The following is a 26,177-nucleotide window of genomic DNA, read 5'->3' as shown; positions in this document are numbered from 1 at the left end:
GTTTTTAGTTGATTCTTTGGGATTTTCTTCGTCGACAGTCTTATCTGTGAACAAAGACAAAGTCTTCCTTCCCAACCTGTATACATTTAATTTCCTTCTCTTCTTGCATAGCTACTTGCAGTATGATGTTGAGTAGGAGATGAAAATGGACATCCTTTGTTTTGTTCCTGATATTAGGGGGATATTAGTTTTACATCATTAAGTATGATGTTAGCTATAGCTCTTTTGTAAATGTTCTTTATCAAGTTGAGGAAGTTTCCCTCTGTTCTTAGTTTCCTGAGAGTTTTTATCATGAATGGGTATCGTGTGTGTTTGTTAAATAAACTTTTTTCGGGGGGTGGTAATTTCAGATTTATAGAAAAGTTGCAAAGATAGCAGAGAGAATTTCTATATACTCTGCATCTAGTTTTCCTGAATGTTACTATCTTACATAGCGATGGTCCTTTGGTCAAAACTAAGAATAGTATTGCTATTAACTAAACTCCAGACTTTATTTAGCTTTCAAGTGTTTCCACTAATGCCCCCTTTTCTGCCTTAAGATCTAATCTAGTATATACCGCATTGCACTTAGGAATCATAGCAAAAGAAAAAAAGTGAAATATGAAAAACTAAAAGATCTCCTAGACTAGTAGCTTCATAGTTAATTTCTGAATTCCTGAAGGCCTTAGGGATCCCCGCTGAGAGTGGGATTGGTGGGATTACTTGTTAGAGCAGCTCTGCTTAGATCTGTGTTATTTGAGTCCACAGTAAATTTCATTTGCAAAATGAAACTTCATTTTATAGTAAAGAAATTAGCTTAATTTATAAGAGGACAAATTATAAGTCCAAGGTCACCTTGCAAGTCGGTTATAGAACAAAGACTAATGAACCTTGGTCTTCTGTACTCCCACAGTGGCTTCTATGTGTCATTAATGTGCCTTCTACCTCCATAATTTGTCCTTTTTCTTTCTCTTATGTGTTGATTTCAGATCAGATGTTTATTAGCAGTGGTAGTTTGCAGGCATTTCTGCCTCACAGAATACCATTAACCAAACTGTGAACTTATTCGAGGAGATATCTGAGGCAGGGTCCTTTAGCTGTAACATCACCTGACGTGGGAGACGTAGACAGAAACATTCAGTGCTTCTGGGGACTTTGGTGAAATGGCTTTGTTTATATCTGAATGGAGGTGCTAAAGCTGAAGTGGAGATTTATTATCTGCTTGGTTTTAGATATAGTCCTTTCTTTATTGTGACTCTTTTTAAAAAAAAAAATTTTTTTTTTTAACGTTTATTTATTTTTGAGACAGAGAGGGACAGAGCATGAACAGGGGAGGGGCAGAGAGAGAGAGGGAGACACAGAATCGGAAGCAGGCTCCAGGCTCCGAGCCATCAGCCCAGAGCCCGACACGGGGCTCGAAATCACGGACTGCGAGATCGTGACCTGAGTCGAAGTCGGAAGCTTAACCGACTGATCCACCCAGGCGCCCCTATTGTGACTTTTTCTATATGAAGATATTTTGTGTGCAAGATGATGCTCCTAGTATCTTTTTGTTTTTACAGCATTGGATTAAACTGTGCTCTGGGTGCAGCTGAAATGAGACCTTTTATTGAAACAATTGGAAAATGTACAACAGCCTATGTCCTCTGTTACCCCAATGCAGGTGTGTATTTCTAGGGAGTTGCACCTGAGGAAATCCAAATACACAAGACAGGGATAGGTAGGGTTAAAAGAGTTTATTTTGCAGGTCTTGGTATATAGTTGACATTCAGTGGGAATCTTCTAAATGAAAATACAGTGGGTCTAGACCACTGTTTCCCTCTAGACTTGAAGGAACAGTTTGACTCAGCCTGAAAGCCTCGGAATTGGACAGAACTTTGGGGGATGAATCCCAGGTACATAGCTGAGCAGAGCCTTGCTTTTGGTGACAGTGCTGGCCGAGTGAATGTGGCCAAAGAGAGGAGTGCAAGAAAAAGAGGAGAGGGAGCCCTCCTGTCCATTCCGCTGTATTAACAACCTGTGTGTTAGATTGTTCCTTTCTAAAAGTTAGCTCTTCTAGTTTACTATATGTAAGAAATTTTAAGATATTTATTTATAGGCAGTTCTCAAACTATCCAATTAGAAACTGGTAACCCATTTTGGATTAACCAGATTTCCTGGTGAATGTTTTTGAGCATTTGCTTAGCTCCTTAAGGGTAAACATCATTTTCCAGCTTGCTTTCCCAAAATATATACATTTTAATGCTTAATAAATTTTCTTTCCCACCAGGAGAAGAAAACTAGAAGGGGATAATAAATAAAACAGGAAATTGGTTAATTAGATGCTAAAGTTTTACTGGAAACTTTTATTTGGAAAAATTTATTTGAGAGGTGATTGGTTGTGTTTTTTTTGTTTTGTTTTTAATTTTATAGCTGGTGCTCTCATCAATTCAAAGGATATGTAGTACTCTCCGAACCCCCGCCCCCAAGCAGCTAGCTGACGAGATTGAGTTTCCTTCGTGGGAAGGGGCTGGGGTGGTGACTCTTCTTTCAGATGGAAGAGAAATAGTCTCTATTTATTTGCCTCTGTGGTTTTTTTGGGGGGCGGGGGTGTGATACCTTTTCATTTACTGTGTTCATTATTAAGAATTATAGTTTGATTTTGCAAACAATCATCACATAATTATAAACTTTTCTCACTTTTAAACCTAAAGCCTTCGGCAACATTAGTCTGCACGTCAAGGCGATTTTCAATAACGCTTGTAATCTGCTTTCCTAGGTCTTCCCAACACTTTCGGTGACTACGATGAAACTCCGCACATGATGGCCATGCAACTAAAGGTTAACGATTCTCTTTCCCTTCAGTTTTTAAGAGATAGAGAAATGAAATCTTTGATTTACAGTATCTAGAGAATATTTAGAAAACTTAAAATTTTCTCCTAAAGCAATCCCAGTGTATGTATAACAAAAGCTGAACTACTCTGGGTGCCTGGGTGGTTCATTCTGTTAAGTGTCCGACTCTTGATTTTGGCTCAGGTCATGATCTCACAGTTCATGGGATTGAGCCCTGCATTGGGCTCTGTGCTGACAGCATGGGACCTGCTTCGGATTCTCTGTCTCCCTCTCTCTCTCGCCCCTCCCCTGCTGTCTCTCTCTCTCTGTCTCTCTCTTTAAAAAAAATTTTGTTTGTTAATTTTTATTTCTTTTTGAGAGAGAGAGAGCATGAGCTGTCAGCACAGAGCCCGACGTGGGGCTCAAACTCACAAACCACAAGACTGTGACCTGAGCCGAAGTCGGACGCTTAACCGACTGAGCCACCCAGGCGCCCCTCTCTCTCTCTCAAAATAAATAAATATTAAAAACAACCAAACAAAAAAAGGCTTAACTACTCTGAATTAAGGTGGTGGAGGCAGAGGGAGGGGTTTGACGGCAGCATTTTTCTTCCCATCAGGCACTGGTGTCTGTTGCAAAATTCCCAGTCAGGTCCAACCTGAACTAGTTGAAACTAGGCTGTTCTCTGCAACGCCCTCACGTGGTGGCTCCCCTACCCCACTTTGCCTCAAGCATACTGTTGGGGAGCATTGATGTCTTCTTGCTCCCTGTTGTCACAAGGATACCTTCTTGCCCACATACCTCCCACCTTGGAATCCCAGGTCTTGGGACCATACCACCCACTAACTCCTGGGTCTCTTTTCCTCATTCCTTGAAGTTTTAGCTTCTGGCTCATTAACATTCTCTCCTAAATGATTTCTGACTTAATTCTTGAGACTTCAAGACCTTTCTAGTAGATGATCTTTCCAGTTCTCCGACTTCTCAGTTCCTTGACTTCCTGTTTCAGTTACTGTCCTTCCCTAACTAGCTTGTGGTTAAATTCTACACCACACTGTCCAGTATGCAGCCACTGCCGTGTGCCGAGAGCTTGAGATGTGACTGAGGAGCTGAATTTTTAATTCTTTAAAATTTTAAATTAATTAAAAAAATTTTAAATGTTGATTCATTTTTGAGAGAGAGACAGAGCACGAGTGGTGGGGGGGGGGTTGCAGAGAGAGAGAGGGAGACACAGAATGCGAAGCAGGCTCCAGGCTCCGAGCTATCAGCACAGAGCCCGACGTGGGGCTTGGACTCCCCAACTGTGAGATCGTGACCTGAGCCAAAGTCGGATGCTTAACTGACTGAGCCACCCAGGCACCCCCATAAAATTTTAAATTAATTTAAATGTAAAAGCTGGTATGTACTTTATGTGTTATTTGATGTGCTATCCAGCTCATCATGTGATTCCACTCCGCATATAGGTAAAAAAAAAAGGTCTTTATTATGTCCTAGTAGGCAAATGATTACATCATTACATTTTAAATGGTATAAAGGATTTCATAGTTATCTGAGCTATGTTCCCTGCTTTAAACCTATCTAAGGCATGTGAAAGCTTTGTATCTTGGATTATGTTTAACCCTCTTTTTAGTGAAACATTCATTTATGAAATGTAGATCTCTTTTCCGCTGAAGGGGTGGTGGTGAATTTTGAATTCAGATGGATTCTGAAACTGTTTCTTTTCCTAAACGCAGGGCTTTGCTGTGGATGGCTTGGTCAATATAGTTGGTGGGTGCTGTGGTACGACACCAGATCATATCAGGTGGTAATCATTTCTAAGTATTTTACCTTTTGTTGTGGGATGAATTGTGTCCCCACCCCCCAAAATTCATATGTTGAAGGCCCAACCTCCCAGTTCCTTTGAAGTGACTGTATTTGGAGATAGGATCTTCAAAGAGATGATTCAGGTGAAATGAGATCATATGGGTTGGCCCTAATCCAATATAACTGGTGTCTTTGTAAGAAGGGATAAGGACACAGTCTCACAGAGGAAGGGACCCTGTGAGCACATAGGGAGAAGAAGACATCTGTGAGCCAGAGAGGCGACCAGCTCTGCCAACACCTTCTTCTCAGACTTCTAGCTTCTAGAACTTCGAGAAAAAAATTTCTGCCGTTTCAGCTACTCAGTCTGTGGTATTTCATTATGGCAGCCCCAGCAAACTAAGATACCTTTATACTGTGACAAATTCCAAAAACAAAAGAAGATTAATAAAATGAATCCCCATGTGCCTGTCACAGAGGTTCCATAATTTTCAGTATTTTGCTTTTCTTTCTTTTTTTTATTTCCCAATTTTTTCCCCTTAGAACATTGTAAAGCAAATTCCATCACGATATTCTATCCACAAATACCTGACTAATATTCGGAAAGTCAAGGAAGGACAGCTCATATTTCCTGTGGGCAAACACACATCCCCATTAGTTCTCTCATGGAAGGAAAAGATGGCAAGACAACCAAGCTCCTTGAGGTCAAGAGAAGTCGCCCGGTCATTGGCCTAACCCGTGTTGTTGAGCGAGCATCTGAGGGACAGGGTGTGAAGGAGAGCATGTGTTCAAGTCCTTGCCAGTGTGTGGCTTAAAGGGGCTTGCAGTTCAGTGAGATAGGATACAGTTTAGGACTGTTTGTAACTTGCTTTTTCCCTCGAGTGACGGTCGATTTTGAGCCAGTCATCCCACTGTGATGAGTCTGTGCACATGATATGTCCGCTGTTCTGATGTATCTAACATTTCACTCTTTTTGTTGGCTTCTGTGATAGACTCTGTTAAGAGCCTATATAATTTTTATTTTTATTTATTTATTTGTTTTTAATGTTTGTATTTATTTTTGAGATAGAGTGAGACAGAGCATTGAGCAGGGGAGGGGCAGAGAAAGAGGGAGACACAGAATCCAAAGCAGGCTCCAGGCTCAGAGCTGTTAGCACAGAGCCTGACGTGGGGCTCGAACTTTCAACCATGAGATCATGACCTGAGCCGAAGTTGGACGCTCATCCTACTGAGCCACCCAGGCATCCCAAGAGCCTCTGTAACTTTAAAAAAAAAATTTTTTTTTAATGTTTTTATTTATTTTTGAGACAGAGAGAGGCAGAGCATGAGCAGGGGACAGGCAGAGAGAGAGGGAGGCACAGAATCTGAAGCAGGCTCCAGGCTCCGAGCTGTCAGCATAGAGCCCAACACGGGGCTTGAACCACGAACTGTGAGATGACCTGAGCCGAAGTCGGATGCTTAACTGCTTAACTGACTGAGCCACCCAGGCACCCCGAGCCTATGTAATTTTTAAAACATCTTTTAAATAATATCTAAAAGCTATCAGTAGTTGAATATAGTATATCTTTCGGTTTCCTTTTGTTTTTAAGGTTATCCTCTCCTTTTTAAAAAGAGTTGTTTTGTTTTTATTCATTTATTTTTTAGAGTTTTATTTAGAGAGCATGAACAGGGGAGGAGCAGAGAGAAAGGGGGAGATAGAGAATCCGAAGCAGGCTCCACACTGTCAGCATGGAGCCTGATGTGGGGCTCAAACTCATGAACTGTGAGATCATGACCTGAGCCAAAGACAGATGCTCAACCGATGGAGTCACCCAGGCACCCCTAAAGAGAGTTGTTTTAAAAATACCTGTGGGGTGGGCCGCCTGGGAGGCTCAGTCAGTTAAGCGTCCAACTTCAGCTTAGGTCAGGATCTCACAGTCTGTGAGTTTGAGTCCCACATCAGGCTCTGTGCTGACAGCTAGGAACCTGGAGCCTGTTTCAGATTCTGTGTCTCCCTCTGTCTCTGCCCCGTTCGCACTCTGTCTCTGTCTCTCTCTCAAAAATAACATTAAAAAAAAAAATACCTGTGTGATTGTGTGTATATACATGTAGGCGTATATGTTTCTATCTCTGTCTACTCACCTCTGTGCGTGTGTGTGTGTGTGTGTGTGTGTGTGTGTGCGCGCGCACGCACACGCTCTCCTGCTGCTTCTACGGGGGCATCTGCATACTAATCTAGGTCAGCAGAGTGAGCAGTTCATACAGGTCCTGATAAATTTAGTGGAGTAGCCTGATTTTTCCAAATTGATCTAAGACATGATTTACTATAGCCAATAAGGTTAAGAAGTGTGTGCACAATCAAAGCAAATTTTTGAGAGTAATTATTTTTGGGGTTTTAAGTGATTTATTACTATATGCCCTCCCTACTGTGTGCCTATGCTTGGAGAAAACAGACCTAAAACACAGGCCTGCATTCGTGGCACCCCATCTGCTGTGTGCTCCTCCTCTACGAGGAAGCCTTTTTTCTGTCAAACTACTAGGAAGCAAGCACATGGTTCATGGAGGGAAGGACACCTATGGGTTTGGGAAAGAAAGGAGGGGATTTGCTGTTGGCATTTGCATAAACCATCCCATCCATCTCTCAGTTTGTATCTCTGAGCGCAGAAGCTGGTACAGTCAGTGCCCAGCAGACTGGGCAGGTAGAGAAAAGTTCAAGTTTGTACGTTCATTTTCGGCCTTGCTGAGAAAACTAAAAGGCGTAGCTGCTGCCGCACGTTTGGAATTAGGTACATAATTATGTGCATAATTATGTTAAATAGACTTAATTTCATAGCTGGAAATTAGCTTAATTCAATTTATTTTCTTCTGAATTAATGGATGTAGTGTTTTGTCTTTTAACTCAGGGAAATTGCTGAAGCTGTGAAAAACTGTAAGCCTAGAGTTCCACCTGCCACTGTTTTTGAACAGCATATGTTACTCTCTGGTAAGTGGTAGAGACACGATTGTTAGGATTTCAGAAACCACTTGTGGGTTAATTCTGTACGTTTATTCCGAGCGGTGGTGATACGTGTGCCAAGTAACTTGCTTCTTAGGTCAAGAGGCGTGCGTGTTTTCTGGCATTTAAGTGGCTTCTAGTGGAGAGTAGAGGTGGGAAATGTGTAGAAGGCACAGGTGGTTTGCCCAGGTGGGGTCTCTGCTCAGAGTTAGAACTCACACAGTCGCGGCTCTGTTACGCACCGCTTTGAAAACACGCTCTCGGCCACAGGCTAACCATTTGAATCGTCGGATTTGCCGTTGGTTATTGAAAGTTCCAAACCGCCACAAACAGTGGTTTGTAATGACGGCAGCCTCTTCCTAGGAAATCGTTTGCTTCTATGATATTCTTGTCATGATCCTGCATTTGCTGTGTGTTCAGGACTTTACAAAGAGGTGTAGTTACTGTTCTGTTGGGTGCTCATCAGTCCTGTAAGGTGGGCAGCCTCCCTTTTCTAGAATGAGTTTTGATGTTCAAATAAGGAACATCAGTAAAGTAGTCCATTATGCCGACTATTAGAGAAATAACTTTAAGTTTTATATTTTCTCCACAATACTAAAATGACATATTCTTAGATGGTATTTTTAAGCAACAACAACAAAAATATGTGTGTGTATATGTATTTATAGATATACAGATATATGTATACAATAACAGATTCTTAGAGAATCTGCATATAGTGCACGTGGGAAATTATGTACCCTAATAACTTAGAATTTAACATTTCTCAAAATTGAAATATGTGTGTTCCTTATGTTCCTCTAAGGAAGTTGAAATAAAATCTAAGGACAGCAAAAGCAGCACCTCCTTTTCTCAGTCAGAACATATTTCGTAGAATTCATCCCAGTGAGTGAGTGTGACGTTGGGTTAAAAACCCTCTGCAGTCTTACCTGGCTTTCTGTTCATTTTCCAGAAGACGGAGAGCAAGCCTAGAGGGAGTGGGATTTAGGGGGTGATGGCACACCCCTTACCCCAGAATGTGGCTTCTGCCAGGGAGAGGTGTGGTAGGATAGTTGATTTCATCCTTAGATCTTAAGACTGCTGATTGACTTTGCCAAGATTGAAACAAGAGAACCTTTTAGATAGGATTTTTAAAAAGAATTTATGTGGAAGAATCAAAGAAGCCTCTTCTTCCAATTTGAATTTCCAGTGCTATTTCTAAATTGCTTTTAAAAATCACCTTCAATCAGATTTTAAAAGAATGAAATCCAACACACTCCTTTAAATGGTTCTTTTATAGATTGCAGACGTAAGGAAAATGTAGCTTTTATGTCAGATACCTCACATTGATAATAGTTGAGAAGCACTTTGTATACAATGCTTGTAGGGCGATGACGCAGGGTCCCCCTCAGCACGTAAATGTTGGCACCCCTGTTTGCCTGCCCTGCGAGCCTCGGCGTCTGCCTCCGGATCAGGGGTACCCCGAGGTTCACGTGGAGAGTCACTACCAGTGGGAAGAAATCATAAGACAGAACTGGGAAGGGATGTCTCCCCAGTCTGTTAACCAGTCTGGAAGACCTTCATAATTACTCATCTTGTATTCATTATTTTCCTCTCCCCGATATCTTGTTCCTTTTCAACCAGTGCTTTGGCAAAGGATGCAAAAGCCATTTTCTCTCATTAACAACAACAGCGATGACTGCAGATGCTAATTTTATGCTTATCAGTATTATCTAGTCTCGTTTTTACAGTATTGCTATGAAATGTATGAAAAAAGTGTTAAAAAACATCCTTTTATGTCTCTCTTTTATAAAATCAGAGACCACAAAAGAAGCAGCCCTGGTCTGTGTGCTGAAATAGCCGGACGGGGCTTGGAACCCGGGGCTGGCTGTCCCCAGATCCTGCCAGACCCTGTCTCCTTGTGCTTTAAATATCATTAGAACAGAAACAGATAACAGCGTTTTCTGTAGCGATAACTTTGCACCGCCTGTTGCTTTTTACCTCGGTTAATGTGTTCCTAATTGTAAAGCTGGTATTTGCCCCTAACCTGGCCCGTACCAGGGGAGATGTTACGTCCCCTTGGCAAATAAGGCAAGAGGTGCAGACAGCCTGAGTTGCGTTTCCCACGAGTTGCTCACGAGTGGAGGGTGTGCCGTGGCGACTCCAGTCTCCCAGGGCTCATCCTAGGTCCTTCCTGGTGACCCAGTCCGACCTTGCTGGTCCCGGGCTCTTGGCCTCTGGGTCAAAGACAGCAGGCAGAGTTCTGAGCACGCTGCTGGGGGGATGAAGGAAGCTTGCCCCGGCTGGCTTCCCGCTGATCTCCAAGTGACCAGCTGCGAGCAGTCCTTTGGCTCCTGACCTCCCAGCCTTGGCCCCACACTCTTGGTGAAATAGGGGTATGACGATAATTTTTCCTTGTTTATCAAAGCTGGTATGATGCAGTTCCTTAGAAAAATTTTGAACTGAAAAGCCCTGAAATAATTCTTTTGAGAGTTGTGGTTGTAAGTGCAGCCGTAACATACAGCCTTTGTTATGTTTAAAGATTTCTGGGGGAAGAAGGCCGTGGTCCTTCCTCACCCCCCGTTAGGCGTCCTGTGTAGCCAGATGCGCTGTGCCGCCAAAACTTCTTTTCTTTCTCATGAAAGCGCTTGTTTTCTGTCTGTCTGATATCATCATGTGAATTTCCAGAAAATTCTCAAAATGCTTCTCCTTTTAAGGTCTAGAGCCCTTCAGGATCGGACCGTACACCAACTTTGTTAACATTGGAGAGCGCTGTAACGTGGCAGGATCCAGGAGGTTTGCTAAACTCATCATGGCAGGAAACTATGAAGTGAGCATCTTAGTAAGACCCTTGAGGCATCTGCCATGTCGTCGGCTAGACGGCGTGTCAGTGAAACCGCTCTGCCTCTGAGAGAGTGATTTGCAGCGCGGTGGGGACTGTGAGGAGAACGGTCATGCGTGTTAGCAGCGGGCTGGGCAGCTGGGAGGGGAGGCTTCGGGAGACCGAAGCCGTTCTTACTAATGTTGGTCGAAAAGAACCTCATTGGGGATGTGAAGTGGGGTGAGATGGGAGGGATCCCGGTTCCGGCCTTTTCTGTTAATTGTGAGATAAATTTAAAAATTTGAGGATACTCTTCATTTTGGCTTCTCACAAATCCTTCTAGGGAAAGAGGAAGCCGAGAAAATTCCTATCCACTTCCTCATAACCACATCAACCAAGTGACTCGTAGTGTTTCTGATTCTGCTGGCTCTGGACTGACACAGACAAGCAAACAGAAAAGAAGGACTAGGCCTCTGTCTTGGAAAGTTTACATGATAGTTTAGCCACAGTATTTTCAGGCTCAGTCACCCTGCGCGTAAGCAAAATCTGATCCCAGAAGTGCCTCCCCTAAGCATCTGGATAGATTTTTTTTTTTCTTATTAAAATCAGAAGTTAAAATTGGAGGAGTTTAGTCTGATTTATCTTATCATCAGCTGTCACTGAAGTTTTGCTTTAGGAAGTAGGTCTTCCAGACACCAGTATCAAACCGGACTTAGTTTTACTCACCGAGAAAGGGCCCGTCTGTCATCCTTTGCGGCCCTCTAGCCGAGCCTCTTAGCTGGTTCCTGGCCATCCTGTCAGTCTTTTTCCCTGTGCTCCTGCTGCTGCTCGCCTCCACTGTGTGCTTCTGTCACCCCAGGCCAGAAGCTGCCACAGGGTGATATTTTTTTGCTGATGGGATAAAATCCAAACTCCTTAGGCCACTATTCAGTTCTCTCCATGCAGGCACCAGACCTCCCTCATATCCTGGTCTGTCGTTCGAATATTCCAGGAGGCTTGCTTCTGCCCCGCCCCTCCCTCCCCCATGCCATGCCCTTTTTTTTACGTGTCGCTTCTCCTCTAAAATCCTCATGAGCCTTTGTGGTTCTATGGCGTTCTTCCATTGGCCATGTTTCTATTTATGTTTTGATTCTTAGGGTCATTCTGTAGCATCCCTTTCAGCCCTCAGATTTGACAGATTTGACACGGAGAACAGAGGGCGTTTTAGGAAGATGCAAGCAGATGGGGGTAACAGTGTCTAGCATTTAGGGGCGCCTGGGTGCCCCAGTCGCTTAAGTCTGACTTCAGCTCAGGTCATGATCTCATGGTTCGTGAGTTCGAGCTCTGCATCGGGCTCTGTGCTGACAGCTCAGAACCTGGAGCCTGCTTCGGATTCTGTGTCTCCCTCTCTCTCTGCCCCTCCCCCGCTTGTGTGCACTTTCTCTGTCTCTCAAAAATAAACAAACATTAAAAAAATTTTTTGTTTTAGTAAGGTCTTACTATGGGCCAGTCATGGTGCTCAGCCCTTTACGTCACTATTGAACCCACACAGACCTGTGAGATGGGTATTATTATTATCATCCCCATCTTACCAATGGGCCTTTGGGGCAAGTTAAACTACTTGCCTGTTGTTTTCCGTCAAGTAAGTGATAGACCCCCAGTGTTCTCTGCTGTCTCTGCCTAGAGTCCCCAGGACGAGGAGGCGGTGGAGGCTGGAATGGGATCAGTAGGGGTGACTCCTTATTTGATTCTAATTTCCCTTGAAGTAATGATCCCTCAAGGCTTTGCGGTTTGCTGGGAAGAGCACTGGCCTAAAAGAAACCCCAGTGCTGAGTGTTGCTCACCTTGTACACATGACTTCATCATAATGAGCCTGTGTGGGAGACTCGGACCTCCACGCTCTCACTCCGTGACTCTTCTGGAATAGAGAGGCGGGGTGTTGGCATCTCTGCTGTCCGACTCTCTTGATCGCCAGTCTTGCCAGGTTGCCCCCGTCTCCTCTCTGCTTCCCCCAGTCTGTCCCCCAGGGGCCAGCCGAAGACTCTCCCTCTCGGGTGGCTTCCTCCATTTCAGTCCGCAGAGACCTGGCCCTTCCCTGCTGCTCGTGTAGCCTCGGCGCTGGACTCACCCCGAGTGGGGCAGCACTGCCAGCTGTTCTGTGGGCCGGTGTCGTTCGCCCCCGGCCAGGTGCGAGCCCTTCCAGGATAGGGATGGGGACGCGTGCTGGAAAACACTTTTTGGTTTTGATTTTGGATTTTGTTGTCGTCTTTTTCCCGTGTAACCTTGGGTCATCACGAATGGTCTTTCCTCGGGCAATGCCAGAGGCTCCCATGTCTGCTCTATCATAGTGATGGCTTGACAGTGTCTATGTGGCTTGCTTAAGCCAGGGAAAAATAAGGACAACATCAGAAGCTACCGTTGATTTTATCCTTACTTATTTTATTACGTTATGAAGTGGACTGTGAAGACCCAAAATAAACTCTGTTTTATCAATTAGCATTTATAGAACGTGTATATTTTGCCCAGCATTGTTCAGAGGAGAGCAGGAAAGCAGGACCTTTCTAGAGTCCTAAACACTTAACGCTCTATTTTGAGGAATAAGCTGATACTCCTGAAAACACGAGGACAGGATGATGTCGTAAACCATGCCATAATGATCACAGCTGTCACAGAAGTTGGGAGGCGGCACAGCGTTGTGGAATAAGCAGTGTTTCCCACCTGAAGGATGTTCTCTGGAACACTGATCCTACAAGATATTCCTTAAATGGTCGTAAATGGGAAATGCTGCGTATAATATCCTGTTCTTGGATATTTGCAGTGCGTAATAGTGTATTACAGGATTTGAAAAACCTTCCAGTAGAAAAATCTGCTGAGTTTTATTTAACTCCTATTTCATGTAACTCTTACCAATAGCCGGCAACATGCTTTGCATGTCTTGGCAAACACTGAGGAGTAACAGAAGTTTTGGATGGTTTCTCTGAGGACTTCTTTTGGAGGAGATGGGGCTTGAGCTGGGTCCTAAACGGTATAGAAGGGAAGGAGATTGTATTTCAAGCAGGGGGACAATGTGACCTGTGACTCGGAAGTGGAAAAGACGTGGCTGGGTGAAGGGAACCAGGAGGGGAGGAATGGGGAGTTCAGTTAGGTAAGAAGACAGGGCCAGGTCACGGCGGGCCTGGGACACCAGGCTGGGGAGTGTAGCTTCTCTATGGCAGGAAAAACGGCGCCTTGGTGGATTCCGAATGATGAAATGATGTGATGGAGGAGATGTTAAAGAAGGGTCAGTCGTCCGTCTGTGATGATTGGTGGGAGGAGAGCGGGCCCAGGGTTGGGGTGGCTGGCCAGTCTAGTCTGATTTGGAAGGACTGCCGGGAGGGTAGGGATGACTTTGGCCTGCCTTCTCTCAGGTCGCCCTCTCCTGATGCTGCCTCCTCTGGCATTCTTTCCTCAGGAAGCTCTGAGCATTGCCAAAGTGCAGGTGGAAATGGGAGCCCAGGTGTTGGATATCAACATGGATGATGGGATGCTGGATGGTACAAGTGCAATGACCAGATTTTGCAACTTTATTGCTTCTGAGCCTGACATTGCCAAGGTTGTACAAAATGTTTATTCCCCAAGGGAGTTCACCTGCCCTCACTCTGTCGCTCATTTAACCTTGTCACTTGTCCCATGGGTCTGTCCTCTCATACACTGGTTTTCTGGTTTCTTACGGTGAGCACCCAACAGTTTCTGATTGTCAGTTTCTCCTTTAATGGCAGCCTTTTGATATAAACCAGAGAGAGCTGTGACTTCAGCTCGGCTGTTTCCAAGGCTTCTGGAATTGCTCACAAGAATTGAGTTTCCTCTGATGTCTGGATGGCCTAGGAACCTGCTTACCATGTCTCCGAAGGATGCAATTACCCGCTTTTACCAAGTCCTGGGTTCCATTTCTAACACAGGGGCGCTCAGCCAGTTCTTTCTTGCAGGAAGAAGAGACCCATTTGGGCTTATCAGAGTAAACAAATTATAAAACAAGATTAAATTGAAGCATTCTATGTGAGCTTTTACATTTGTTCTTTAAAAGATGAAAGTTAATTGTGTCCAGTTTTAAAAATATTTTTTAGATGGATTCTAAAATCTTTAAAAATTTTACTTCATTTTCTACCATTGAATTTGTGGTGAGAAGTGATTTGTGAAGTTCTTCTTAAAGGAAACTTCCTAGTGCTTTGAGGGACGAGGCTGTCTGCCTTTCATTAGGCCCATGGCAAACGCTTAAGTTAGACATCTTGTGGTAAGCAGTGAATTACATCGACCGTCTTTCATTTGTGGCTTACAACTCCTCAGTCAAAAGCCCTGTCACTCCTCTGGGAGTAAATATTTTGAGAATTTAAGGTGCGGAGAAACCAAATGACTCGTTCCAAGTCCATCAGAATGAGAGGGGGAGCAGCTTTTTATCTGCTGAGCGGTGGGGAAGGGGGCTCTGCTGGGGTCGGAAGACTCTCCGCACGGTCCCAGGCAAGTCCACTGACTGTTGACCCGCGTTTCTTTCCGCTGCTTTGTCTGACTCGTGAATCGTGAACATAGGAGTGCCTCAACAAGGAACAGCCTTAAGTAACCGAAGACCTTATGAATTACTGTTCTGATTGCTCCAGTAACTTTGTCTTGATCTCTCCTGGTTTTGACCTCCTACCACAATTTACTCGAGACCAAATTATGAACAACTGGAGTCGAGCATAAAAACGTGTGACTAGCCCATATTTACCAGCACAGCTGGGACACCAAACTCAGCCAGCAGTTTAGAACGTGGGCCTGGTATCGTCACTGGTGCCTGACCCCTTTCCTAGCAAACCTGTCACTGCCAGTGTGGTAAGAAAGAGCAGAGTCGATGGCTCCCTCGTTCCATCATGCTCTGCTTTGGAAGAGTGGCCTACGGACGAGCCGACTGCCCTGGGAACCTTCCCTGCGTTCTCCTGCCCTGCTCTCTATCTGCCCTACGTGGGGCGAGGTGCCTCCGAGGCATGCTGCTCACCTGCCCCCGCATTACCCACACTTCATGGCACTGTGTGTCTAGTCGTTTATCTTAACAAGCTTGGGGAAGCCCGGGAGCCTCCTGCTCCATCAGTGCCCCTCAGTCTAGCACGGGGCCTGACGTGGGCGTCACTGTAAGTAATGGAGCTTAGATCAGCTGCCCTCTTTCATTTCTTTGCTTGGGAAGCTAGTCCTGCCTTGGAACCCTTACTTACTTTTACTTTTCCTGGAACAGAGGCATGAATGCACAGAGACTGTTAAAAATGAACCCGTTCTCATGTGTGCGTTCCAGTTTTGTCCTTTATTTTAGTTATATGCTTTTATTAAATATTACATCTTTTCCTTTCTAATAGTAAAACGCTTCTACTTCTAAAACTCTTCTAAACACCCCCGCCCCCAGTCAGGAAATTGATTTTCTTTTCTTTCTCTTTTTAAAAAAATTTTTAATGTTTATTTGTGAGAATGAGATAGGGTGTAAGCATGGGAGGGGGCGGAGAGAGAGGGAGACACAGAATCCGAAGCAGGCTCCAGGCTCTGAACTGTCAACGCAGAGCCCAATGTGGGGCTCAGACTCAAGGACCATAAGATCACGACCTGAACTGAAGTCAGATGCTTAACTGACTGAGCCACCCGGGCATCCCAAGAACTTGATTTTCTAAAGGGAAGATTGAATTTGAATAACTTGGCTGGAAGGCTGTTCCCAAGAGTGTACAAGGCTGAGTATTAACCCCAGAGTCAGATCAGGGATGTTCTGAATCCTGTTGGAGATTTAGTTTAGGCACTCGAAAGTGTAACCTGGAAATGAAGCCGGTGAGCTGACCTCAGTGGTTTCATTCCAGTGTTTAGTCGTGATCTTTGATTTATAAATTTCTGGTTCCTACGTGGGGTCTCTGGTAAGACTGGAATTACTCCCAAGTATTTTGGGCTTTAAGAATGAGTACCTTAAAATCCTCTTTCTTCCACACTATTATTACTTGTTTGTTGCTTTCCTAAATAAGAAATAAGGAATATTTGGGAGCCCTTGGGTGGGAGTTTGTAGTGACTTGTAATTTTTCTGTGACTTTTCTTGCCCTTCTGATCTCAGGTGCCCTTGTGCATTGACTCCTCCAATTTTGCTGTGATTGAAGCCGGGCTGAAATGCTGCCAAGGGAAGTGCATTGTCAATAGCATTAGTCTGAAGGAGGGCGAGGGCGACTTCCTGGAGAAGGCTAGAAAGATTAAGAAGTTTGGAGCTGCTGTGGTGGTCATGGCGTTTGATGAAGAAGGGCAGGTGAGTGAGGACTTTTGACTGAGCTCCATCGCGTTACACGGGCTAGACCAAGCAGCAGAAGACAGTAGAGTCCAGAACACCATAAGTACCATGTGGGTATGCACGGGTAGATACACACGTCATGCACGTGTACAGATACTCGTCGCTACAAATAGGAAAATCTGATATATTCTGAAGTCTTTGTATCAGTTGAGGAAAGTATTATTCAGTGAATGCTATTAGACCGACTGGCTGTGCGTTTGGAAGAAAATAAAGTAGAGCCCTGTTTCCCACCGTATCCTAAAATGCAGCCTACGTCAGTTAACGATCTTAACGGAAAAAACAAAATTCTGAGGAGTATATGGGCAATTACCCATCTAAACTTGGGAAGCCAGGAGGAAAATTAATAGAGGTATTCGCCTGAAAATGTTTATTAACTTTCTGGGGTGAAGGACATGGTACCATCTGCAACATGAGTGGTAGCAGTGGGTTAACATCCCCAACATGCAACGTTTCTGTAAATTGGAAAATAGAACACCCAAATCAAGCCAAAAGAAGTCTAGACAAAGGAAGTGAAAAGCAGTTTATAGAAAGAGAAAAGCAAAGAGCTAATAAATCTAGGAGAAGATACTATACTTTGTAGTGATTAAGGAAATAAAAAATGAAGCATTAATAGGATATTTATTTTTTTAATCAAAGAGAAAAATCTCTTTTGCACTCTTCTGGATTATTAGAATTTTTCTCCTAGTGAAAACATATCTTTTGGACAAAATCAGTAACATTTTAGTTACAAACAATTTTACTCTAAAACTACAAAAAGCAGAGAAAGGAAAGAAAAAGGGCATATAATTCCACTGCTCGTCAGTCATACAAAATAAGAAGTCAGTATGTCCCGATCTGAAACCACGCCTACCCTCCAGTTAAGTGGCGTTTTTTTCCTCAGCTTATACAGGCATACATGTATCCACATAAGCCTTGTTTGATTAAATAAAACCGGGATTATGCTGTCAAATGGCTCCTCTCGTCATGTCCCTGCCACGGTATCAGGGAGGGGCAGTGGGAAGCTTGAAACATAATGTCAGGCGAGCGAAGGGTGTGCAGTGATTATGTTGTATTGATGCCTTATACCTCACGTGACTCTTAGAACCACTTTTGTGTCTCTTCAGTATTTTTTAAAAACAATGAAAAAAAATTCCATCCCTTGTGAGTCGCCCCCCCACCCCCCCGACCCCAGGAATCTCATAATAGGTCGATACGTGAAGGTACGTGTTCAGGCTCCTCGTGGTGTTATGGTCGGAGAAACTGGCAAAGAGGCTGACAGTCCATGAATAGCGGATGCCGCACAGAGCACTGCGTACCGGCTAAACAGGATGAGGTGTGGAACCAGGTCTACAATATATTGAAAAATGGGGAAAAAAGGCAGCATGATCCCGGTTTTATTTAATCAAACAAGACTTATGTGGATACATGTGTGTCTCTATAAGCTGAGGAGAAAAAATGCCAGTTAACTGGAGGGTAGGCGTGGTTTCAGATCGGGACATACTGACTTCTTATTTTGTATGACTGACGAGTAGTGGAATTATATGCCCTTTTTCTTTCCTTTCTCTGCTTTTTGTAGTTTTAGAGTAAAATTGTTTGTAACTAAAGTGTTACTGATTTTGTCCAAAAGATATGTTTTCACTAGGAGAAAAATTCAAATAATCCAGAAGAGTGCAAAAGAGATGATTTTGGTAATGGACATGTATCGAACCTTGACTCCTACCAAGCAGGCACGCTACGCACGTTAAATCAGCTTTTTGCCCCAGCATAGAAGTGTTGGCTACGTTTTATTATTTTTTTCGTATTCCACGTGAGGAAACCAAAGCGCTTGAGTCCCTGTTGTCACACAGGTGGCTGGTGCTAGGATTTGAGCCCGGATCTGGTGTCATTCACCAGCGTCTTTGCTAAATGGTCGGGTGAAAGAACCCAGGGTAAGGCTATCCGGGGAAGAGCTGGCTGTTTTAGAAAAAGCCACCTCAGAAAGTCCTTCTGAAGAGGAAACACATTAAAAACCTGAACTAAACGAGAAAGCCGTGGGACCATTTTAGGGAAAGAGGAGAAGTTCTCGAGAATTAAACATTTTATATAAGTGAATTTACACCTGCCGTTCTGGAACCTTCCCCCGACTCGGCAGAATATCGGCATCTTCCTGTCTTGGTAAATATGAGTTATAACTCCGTCTCTGATGGTTGCGTTAGATTCCAGGATTGTGTGTTTTCCTTAGTCTGATATTGAATGACATTACAGTTGTTTCTAATTTTTTAGTGAAAGGAACGTGGCCGGCAAATTCCCGAATTCATTCAGCTATTTCCTCTGGGAAATGGTTGTCCTCGGATGTGCGGGTGTTTAACGTTTGGACACGTACCGTTAAGTCATCCTTCTGCAAAGTTGTTATCCAGGCCTCTTCCCCTGCCAGTTCAGTGTGGTGAGACCTCTGGCATTGTTTTTATTTTTACCTAAGATGTCTACGTATGTAGTGACAGAGGCAACTACCGCTGTGTGGGTTTTTCTAAAACCCAGAAGCCTCCAGCCCTCTAGCCCCCCAGCGGCAACCATGTCAGCTTTTATCTGATACTCACAGCAGTTCCCTCCTTGTCTTCAAATCCCAGTTTTAGGTATTATTTATTGCCTCTCTATAGTGGGGATGAGTCTGGCGTTTTTACCATCCTCTGTACCCCCACTTCACACATCTTTACTTGTATCCCCCCCCATCCTCCCTCTACGGTTAATTTTAGTCGTGACTATTTTCGGTGCTCATATCGCTAAGCAACGTACGAGCCCAGACATGTGGTCGTATGCGACGGTTCCTTTTCTTTCCTGCACCCTGTTTGCTTTCCGTGAAATCAGTACTTTCCGTCTGCTTTGTTTCTCATACAGTTTATTTTCAAAATATCCTCTAGTTGTGTAAATTTCCAGTCTCCAGTGTATCCAAACACAGTCAGAAGATGGTCATTTAAATTTCTTGAGGAATTCTGTCTTCAGGTCTTCTGACACAGTCTGGGAAGGTCGTAGTCTGACTGACAGCTGGCCCTGTGAAGTGTCCCTCGCCGTCCTCCTGGGTATTCCTCTTACTCCTCCCTTAGATTTTTAGATCTCCTAATTGCCTCATTTTTTTTTTTTTATTTAAGACTTTTTTTAATGTTTATTTATTTTTGAGAGAGAGAGAGAGAGAGAGAGAGTGAGAGCAGGAGAGGGGCAGAAAAAGAGGGAGACACAGAATCCAAAGCAGGCTCCAGGCACGGAGCTGTAAGGACAGAGCCTGATGCGGGGCTCTAACTCACAGACTGGGAGATCATGACCTGAGCCGAAGTTGGACGCTCAACCGACTGAGCCACCTGGGTGCCCCTGCCTCATTCTTGGTTTGAGCTCTCCTGTGGTGAAGTGCATTCTCTGTCACCTTCCTAAGAAAGAAAACATGGCGGTAAAATTTTTTAAACCCTACGTGTCTGAAAATGGCTGTATTCTACTTTTATACTAATCGACAGTTGGACGGGGGTATAGGATAGAGGCTTGAAATTCTTTCCCCTTTGCTTTGAAAACATGGTCTTCTGGTTTCCACTAGGGCTGTTCTAACCCTTCGTTCTTTATTGTGAAACCTATTTATTTTCCTACTTTCTGGATGCTTCATGGATATTCTCTGTCCATGGGGTTCTGAAATCTCTTGATGATGAGTCATCTCTCATGGGGTGCACCCAGTGGTCTCTTTTGATTTGGGAAACGTGAGGCCACAGTTGCAGCAAGTTTTCTTGAATGTTTTTATCTTCTCTTTTCGCACATGTGGTGTTCAGATCTTGCATGTTTTGGAAAGATTGCCTAATTTTCTTTTCTTTCCTGTTTTTTTCAGCCCTAGCATTTTGCTGTGCTCAGTGTGAGATTTCTACACCTGTATTTATTCTCCAGACTCTCTATTGAGTCTTATTTCTAGGAGCTTTTTTTCTTTTTGTTACCTAAGTGTTCTGTAAGAAATTGGTATAGACATCTGTTATTAGTTGATGGAGGCAGATACTGGCTTTAATTCTTTCAAGTGCATCTTGAGCCCTTGGTGTGTGCCAGGCCCTAGGAAGATAGCAGGGCATAAAACCTAGTCCCTGTCCTTGTGCAATGTGTATTTTTAGGGTGCACAGGGAGTAAGAAATAAAAACACAGGTCACACACATCGTTCAACATAAACATGTTGGATGTACAGTTCTTGGGAATAATTTGTACATAGGTGGGATTTAAAGCAGGGAGACTGTGTCTCCAAAGGAATGACTTTAGAGCAGAGGTCCCAGGACCAAGTGCATCTTGGAGCTGCAGTGCTCAGGGCTGAGGAGAGGAGGAGACCCCATGAGAAGAGTTCGAGGAGGAGCAGCCTGTTTGGTAGGAGAGGAACCAGAAGACGGGTTTCACTGGGAAGCCAAGTGAAGAACAAGCAAGAAGGGCCCGATGAGCTATTTTAAAGAGCTGTGGTTAGATCAAGTAGGATGAGACAAAGAATTTATCACTGGATTTAGAACTGGGGTAGTTGATGATCTTGCTGTACTGTTTCCAAGGAGATGAAAGCTTAATTGGAGTGGGTTCAAGAGAGAATAGGAGAATTGGAGGCAGCAGGTGTAAACAACCTTTTTTGAGGAGTTTTGCTTTAAAGGGGAACAAAGGATTAGTGTGGAAACCAGAGATGGGTAGGGGGTTAAGAAAGGGCGCGCGCGCGCGTGTGTGTGTGTGTGTGTGTGTGTACGGATAATGTGACGATATGTCTTTGCAAGCCGATGGGATTGATCTGGTAGAGAAAGAGAGAGGAATTAATGCACCAGGGAAAGGGGGTGTTTGCTAGCTCTGTGACCTTGTAAGTGGGGAGGGCCGGCAATCAGTGTGCAGGTTGGGGGGGGGGGGAGCGAAGTTGGAAGCGTGCAGATCCAGAGGCACGCTGGGCGGTGTTCTGGGGGGAGTCTGTAACTGCTTGTGTTTTCTCAGTGAAGCAGGCAGCAAGGTCAGCTCAGAATGGGAATGCAGTGTCGTGTGCTTTGCCAGCAGTGTGTCTGTGTATAGCCAGCAGTGTGTGTAGCCAGTCTGTGTGTAGCCAGCAGCCTCCATGGAGAAGGGGTCTCTGCCGGGGCTTTTAAAAACCATGCACAGCCCTGGACTCCACCCTTTCGGTTCCTGGCTCATGTGGTCTGAGGTGAGACCTGGGCTAAGTAATTTTTTTTTTAATTTAAATTCCAGTATAGTTAACATACGGTGTTACATTCGTGTTAGATGTACCATGTAGTGATTCGGCAATTCCGTACATCACCCTGTGCGCCTTGCCTCGAGTGCCCTCCTTAATCCCCATCACCTGTTTCACCCATCTCCCCACCCACCTCCCTTCTGGTAACCTTCTGGTAACCGTCTGGAACACAGAGCTTGTTCCCTATAGTTAACAAGAGTCTGTTTCTTGCTTAGCCTGTCCCTCTCTTTTCCTTCCTTGGCTCATTTGTTTTGTTTCTTAAATCTGGCTTCAGGAATTTTGAGGCCTTAGAGGTGATGTGTATACTGTGATTGGAAACCAGCAGTGTGTATCTCGGTCTTCGTAGCACCCACCTGGGGGTAGCTGTCCTCCCATGTTAGAGTGAGTCAAGGTCAGATGGTTAGGATGTGCTGGAGCCAAGTTCGGATCCCTGATCTGCCAGTTTGAATACTGATGCGTGTTTCCAAGTCCTGTGTAACTTACCCCATGCCTTGTCCGTTCGCATTGCACAGTGTTCGGTCTGGTCTGAGAACGAGCTTTCCCAATGTAGATTTGAATGTGACTAGAAGTAAAAAGCAAGTGTAGGGAAAGAATTGTTTTAACCTAGTTACGAAAGAATGCAGATTAGAGCAATATTAAGGTAATGTTTTATCTGTACTAAGTCGGTAAAAGTAAACTTAAAAATGATCAAAGCCCGTGCTGGTGCAGCAGTAGAAACAGAAAGCCTTATTCATCCTAGAGCATAGTATCAGGCTGGGACGGTCCTTTTGAAAGATGCCGTAATGCCTGCCAAGACATATAAAAACGTTCATACCCTTTGAGCTAATGATCTCATTTCTGGGAAATTATCCCAATAAAAGAATTCGGCAGCATTAAGAACACTATATACGCAAAGATTTTTCACCAGCTTTATTGAAGAAAAAGACACCTAAATGCCCAACTGGAGAGAAATTTTTAGCTTAGATTACATCATTCTGTTGGGATATTATTCAGAGTATTCAAATATTAATTACGAAGATTATGGCAGGGTGACAGTGCTTATAAAATGTAAATAAAAACATAAAACCAAAAATTATTTAGACACTGTATACATGACAGCGTAAAAACTACATTTAATAAAGATCAGAAGAAAATGCTGTAAAGGAAAATAATTGTTACTATAAGGCAGTAGAACTAAAGATTCCTTTTAAATACTGCTTTCCCTATTTAAAAATAATTTTTCTGTATGATTATAGACATATATGTTTACTGAAGAATTATAAGAAATTACAGAGAACAACACAAAAAAATTCACGTATTTGCAAAGTTCAGAAGCCAACAATACAGATATTTTGGTTATTCTAAAGGCACATCTTCTGTTAGTGAATTCTCCTCACACTCTTGGGTGTAGAAACAGTTAAGAACCAAGATTTGCTTTGCTTGGATGACATGGTTGCTTCTAAGGAGAAAGCCGTTCTCTTAAATATTTGTTTTTGAGAGAGAGAGAGAGAGAGAGAGAGAGAGAGAGAGAGAGAGGGAGACAGAATCCCAAGCAGGCTCTGCACCATGAGCGCAGAGCCCAACGCAGGGCTCGAACCCCCGTGAGATCATGACCTGAGCTGAAATCAAGAGTTGACGCTTAACCAACTGAGCCACCCAGACGCCCCGAAAGCCTCTCTCTTAAATGGAAAAACCGTTGGAACTGAACAGAGGGGGGAACTCACACCTGCTTTTGTTGCAGTATTTGGCTGCCGTCTTCGGTTTATGTTTGTGATTCATGTTGCACTGAAAACTGCGAGGTCAAGGTCGGATGTGGCTGAGGGGGCTCTGGCCCTGAGACTTCTGGAGTAAAAGGCAAATAAGGAAGCGTTTCTTTGTCTTTTGCTAATGTTCATAGTTTTGATTGCCTGTTATTTTAACTCCTTTATCCTTGAAATTTCTATGGGAAAATAATGTTATTACTACTACTAGATTTAATTTTCCTTTTCTAATTGAAATGATTATTTTGATAGAATAATTTTTGATAATGTGAGGTTTCTTAGAAATATAATTATCACCTAAAAGGATGGGCTTATATCATTTTTGTTTGCATGTGTGCAAACTAATTTAAAAGGATCAGTATTGGGGCGCCTGGGTGGCTCAGTCGGTTAAGCGTCTGACTTCAGCTCAGGTCACGATCTCGCGGTCCATGAGTTCGAGCCCCGCGTCGGGCTCTGGGCTGATGGCTCAGAGCCTGGAGCCTGCTTCTCATTCTGTGTCTCCCTCTCTTTCTGCCCCTCCCCCGTTCATGCTCTGTCTCTCTCTGTCTCAAAAATAAATAAACGTTAAAAAAAAAATTAAAAAAAAAAAAAAGGATCAGTATCCTATAAATGCATCCGTTATATTCACATTTTCTTCTGTTAAATGATTTGAAAATAATTTTCCAACTTATGGAGAAATAAAGCCCCATTGGGATATTGATTAAAATTTAACCGTAACCTAGAGTATGATGATATCTTAGCAATATTCCTAGTTGTCATTTAGGAGCATAGGATGTCTTTCCAGTTATTATTAATGAGGTTTTATAGTTTTTCTTAAATAGAGAATTTCAGGAACCTTCCTAGGTGTTTTGTGTCACTTTGTTGTTGTGATTGGCTTATTTTTTCCTTTCGTAAATATTTCTCCTTTGGTAATGATCTTTTAGATTTTTATTTCATGACAGCTTCTCTGTTGAATTTAGATAAATTGATACCGTTTTTCAGTTGAATGTCTTGTATTTTCCAGGAAGCTATGCACCATGGTATCGTAAATGGTTCTAGGAAAGGGAAGTAATAGTGAGTTCTCAGTTTTCCCTTTATTTTTACCTTGCTGAAGGTAGTTGACCCACGCCTAGGAGCTCATTCTCAACATTTTCTCCTCTGATCCTCTCCGAGCTTTGTTAACATCCTACAAGTATTTCTGCATTTCAGAGGCCTCCTATTCAGTGGCTATGGAGAGGTCACCACTGCCCAGTTAAGCTTACGTGATTGGATATTTCTGTTCTTGGGCCTTTCCTTCTCAGGTGGACTATAGGTCTGAAGTCCTTTCAAAGACTTTTCCAGATTGCTTTTGGAGGCGGGAGTTCATGACAGGGATGTGAGGAACAGAAGGCCTCCACGCTTCTCTTGGTCCCCAGGCCTCCAAGGAGCCTGGGACGCTCGTTACCTCACAGGAGTAACAGCACAGCTGGGGGACCTCCAGCTCAGGCTCTGGCTTCCCAGCGCGCCTGGCTTTCCTCTTTGTGATGGAGAAGATTTGAATGGGGTCGCTTGGCCCCAGCTAGGAAATGGTGCTGCTTCACCTGGGCCTTAGCATTGGCCTTACAGAGTACGGTTTTCCCGCATGTGGCTTCTATCTGTAGTTTCTGGAGAAAAGCCACGGGCAGGCGTTGGATCATGATGACGACTACACAAATGAGTCTGGCCTCTGATTTCCTCATCTGCTGTGTCCCCAGTGGTCGCATCTGAGACCCTGTCCTCCCTAGTGTTAGCATACTGTGGAGATTGTCTCTGTGTCTCATTGCCCTGTCTCCCGTCTCGTCCTTTTCCCCCTCAAAGTCTGAGTCCCTGGCATCCAGATTTTCTACCTTGAGCATGAGCTGTGCCAGGGGCACCCCTCCCTTCCTTCAGGCGAGGGGTGAACCAGGGACCCTCCAGGTTGGCCTTGCATTTCCAGCGACCCCAGTGCACTCCTCCACCGTGGGCAGGGTCTCCCTGTCTTTACCCCTGGCCTTCACTTCTGCCCTCGTGATGCTGGGTTTCCTAACACCTGCCCGTGGCTGCCTGTGTCCGTCCGCACATTTGCCACCATGGAGAATCCACTCAGAAGGCTTCTGAACTAAGCCCACGCCCTCTGTGGTTTTGGAAAGCCAGAGTGTTTTTCCTTGTAAACTTCTTTCTTCAGGTTTCTTCCTTCTGACTCATTGGTGCCCCGCTGATGGTGGCACCCGTGTCCCTATCACTTCTGGTTTGGATTTTGTGGCAGCGGAATGGGCCTCCTGCTCATTCTTAACTAAAGCATCTGCCTACTGATGGCTGTCTGGCTTTCTGCAGCCTAAGAGTAAATCAGGTAGATGGCGAGATCATAAATGGCCTTTATTCCTTCCTTCTCGACCCTGAGATTTGTGGACTCATCCCTGAGGTTTTCTCGTCGCTTAACCTGAAAAGGTGCCGCTTCACCGATCCGGGACCCCAGCTTGGCTTTACGGGAGAATCGCCAGGGGCTCCTAAAGATATCGTTGCTTAGCTCTCTTCTCAAGGTCCTGATCTAACCGGTCTAGGGGGAGGTCCAGGTATTAGAAAACAGACAAGGAGCCCCACAGATGACAGTGTGCGACCAG

At 44.1% G+C, this 26,177-nt stretch overlaps 1 protein-coding gene across 4 annotated transcripts in view; it reads left to right on the top strand.

Annotated features, from left to right (window-relative positions):
- MTR (5-methyltetrahydrofolate-homocysteine methyltransferase) overlaps positions 1 to 26,177 on the top strand; it is a 130,374-nt gene that overhangs the window by 25,952 nt on the left and 78,245 nt on the right. For 3 of the 4 annotated variants that reach the window (XM_040464943.1, XM_040464942.1, XM_040464944.1), the window contains exons 9-15: positions 1,542 to 1,642; positions 2,738 to 2,799; positions 4,521 to 4,588; positions 7,470 to 7,549; positions 10,258 to 10,370; positions 13,792 to 13,932; positions 16,432 to 16,617. In XM_040464943.1, coding sequence (XP_040320877.1) covers positions 1,542 to 1,642; positions 2,738 to 2,799; positions 4,521 to 4,588; positions 7,470 to 7,549; positions 10,258 to 10,370; positions 13,792 to 13,932; positions 16,432 to 16,617 — 751 coding nt within the window. The remainder of the gene's footprint in view (positions 1 to 1,541; positions 1,643 to 2,737; positions 2,800 to 4,520; positions 4,589 to 7,469; positions 7,550 to 10,257; positions 10,371 to 13,791; positions 13,933 to 16,431; positions 16,618 to 26,177) is intronic. The other variant, XM_040464945.1, reaches the window with a different exon arrangement.

This window comes from Herpailurus yagouaroundi, unplaced genomic scaffold (assembly GCF_014898765.1).
Source record: "Herpailurus yagouaroundi ecotype Mexico unplaced genomic scaffold, PumYag 530, whole genome shotgun sequence".
Classification (NCBI taxonomy): Eukaryota; Metazoa; Chordata; class Mammalia; order Carnivora; family Felidae; genus Herpailurus; species Herpailurus yagouaroundi.
This window is presented reverse-complemented; position numbering and strand designations above follow the sequence as displayed.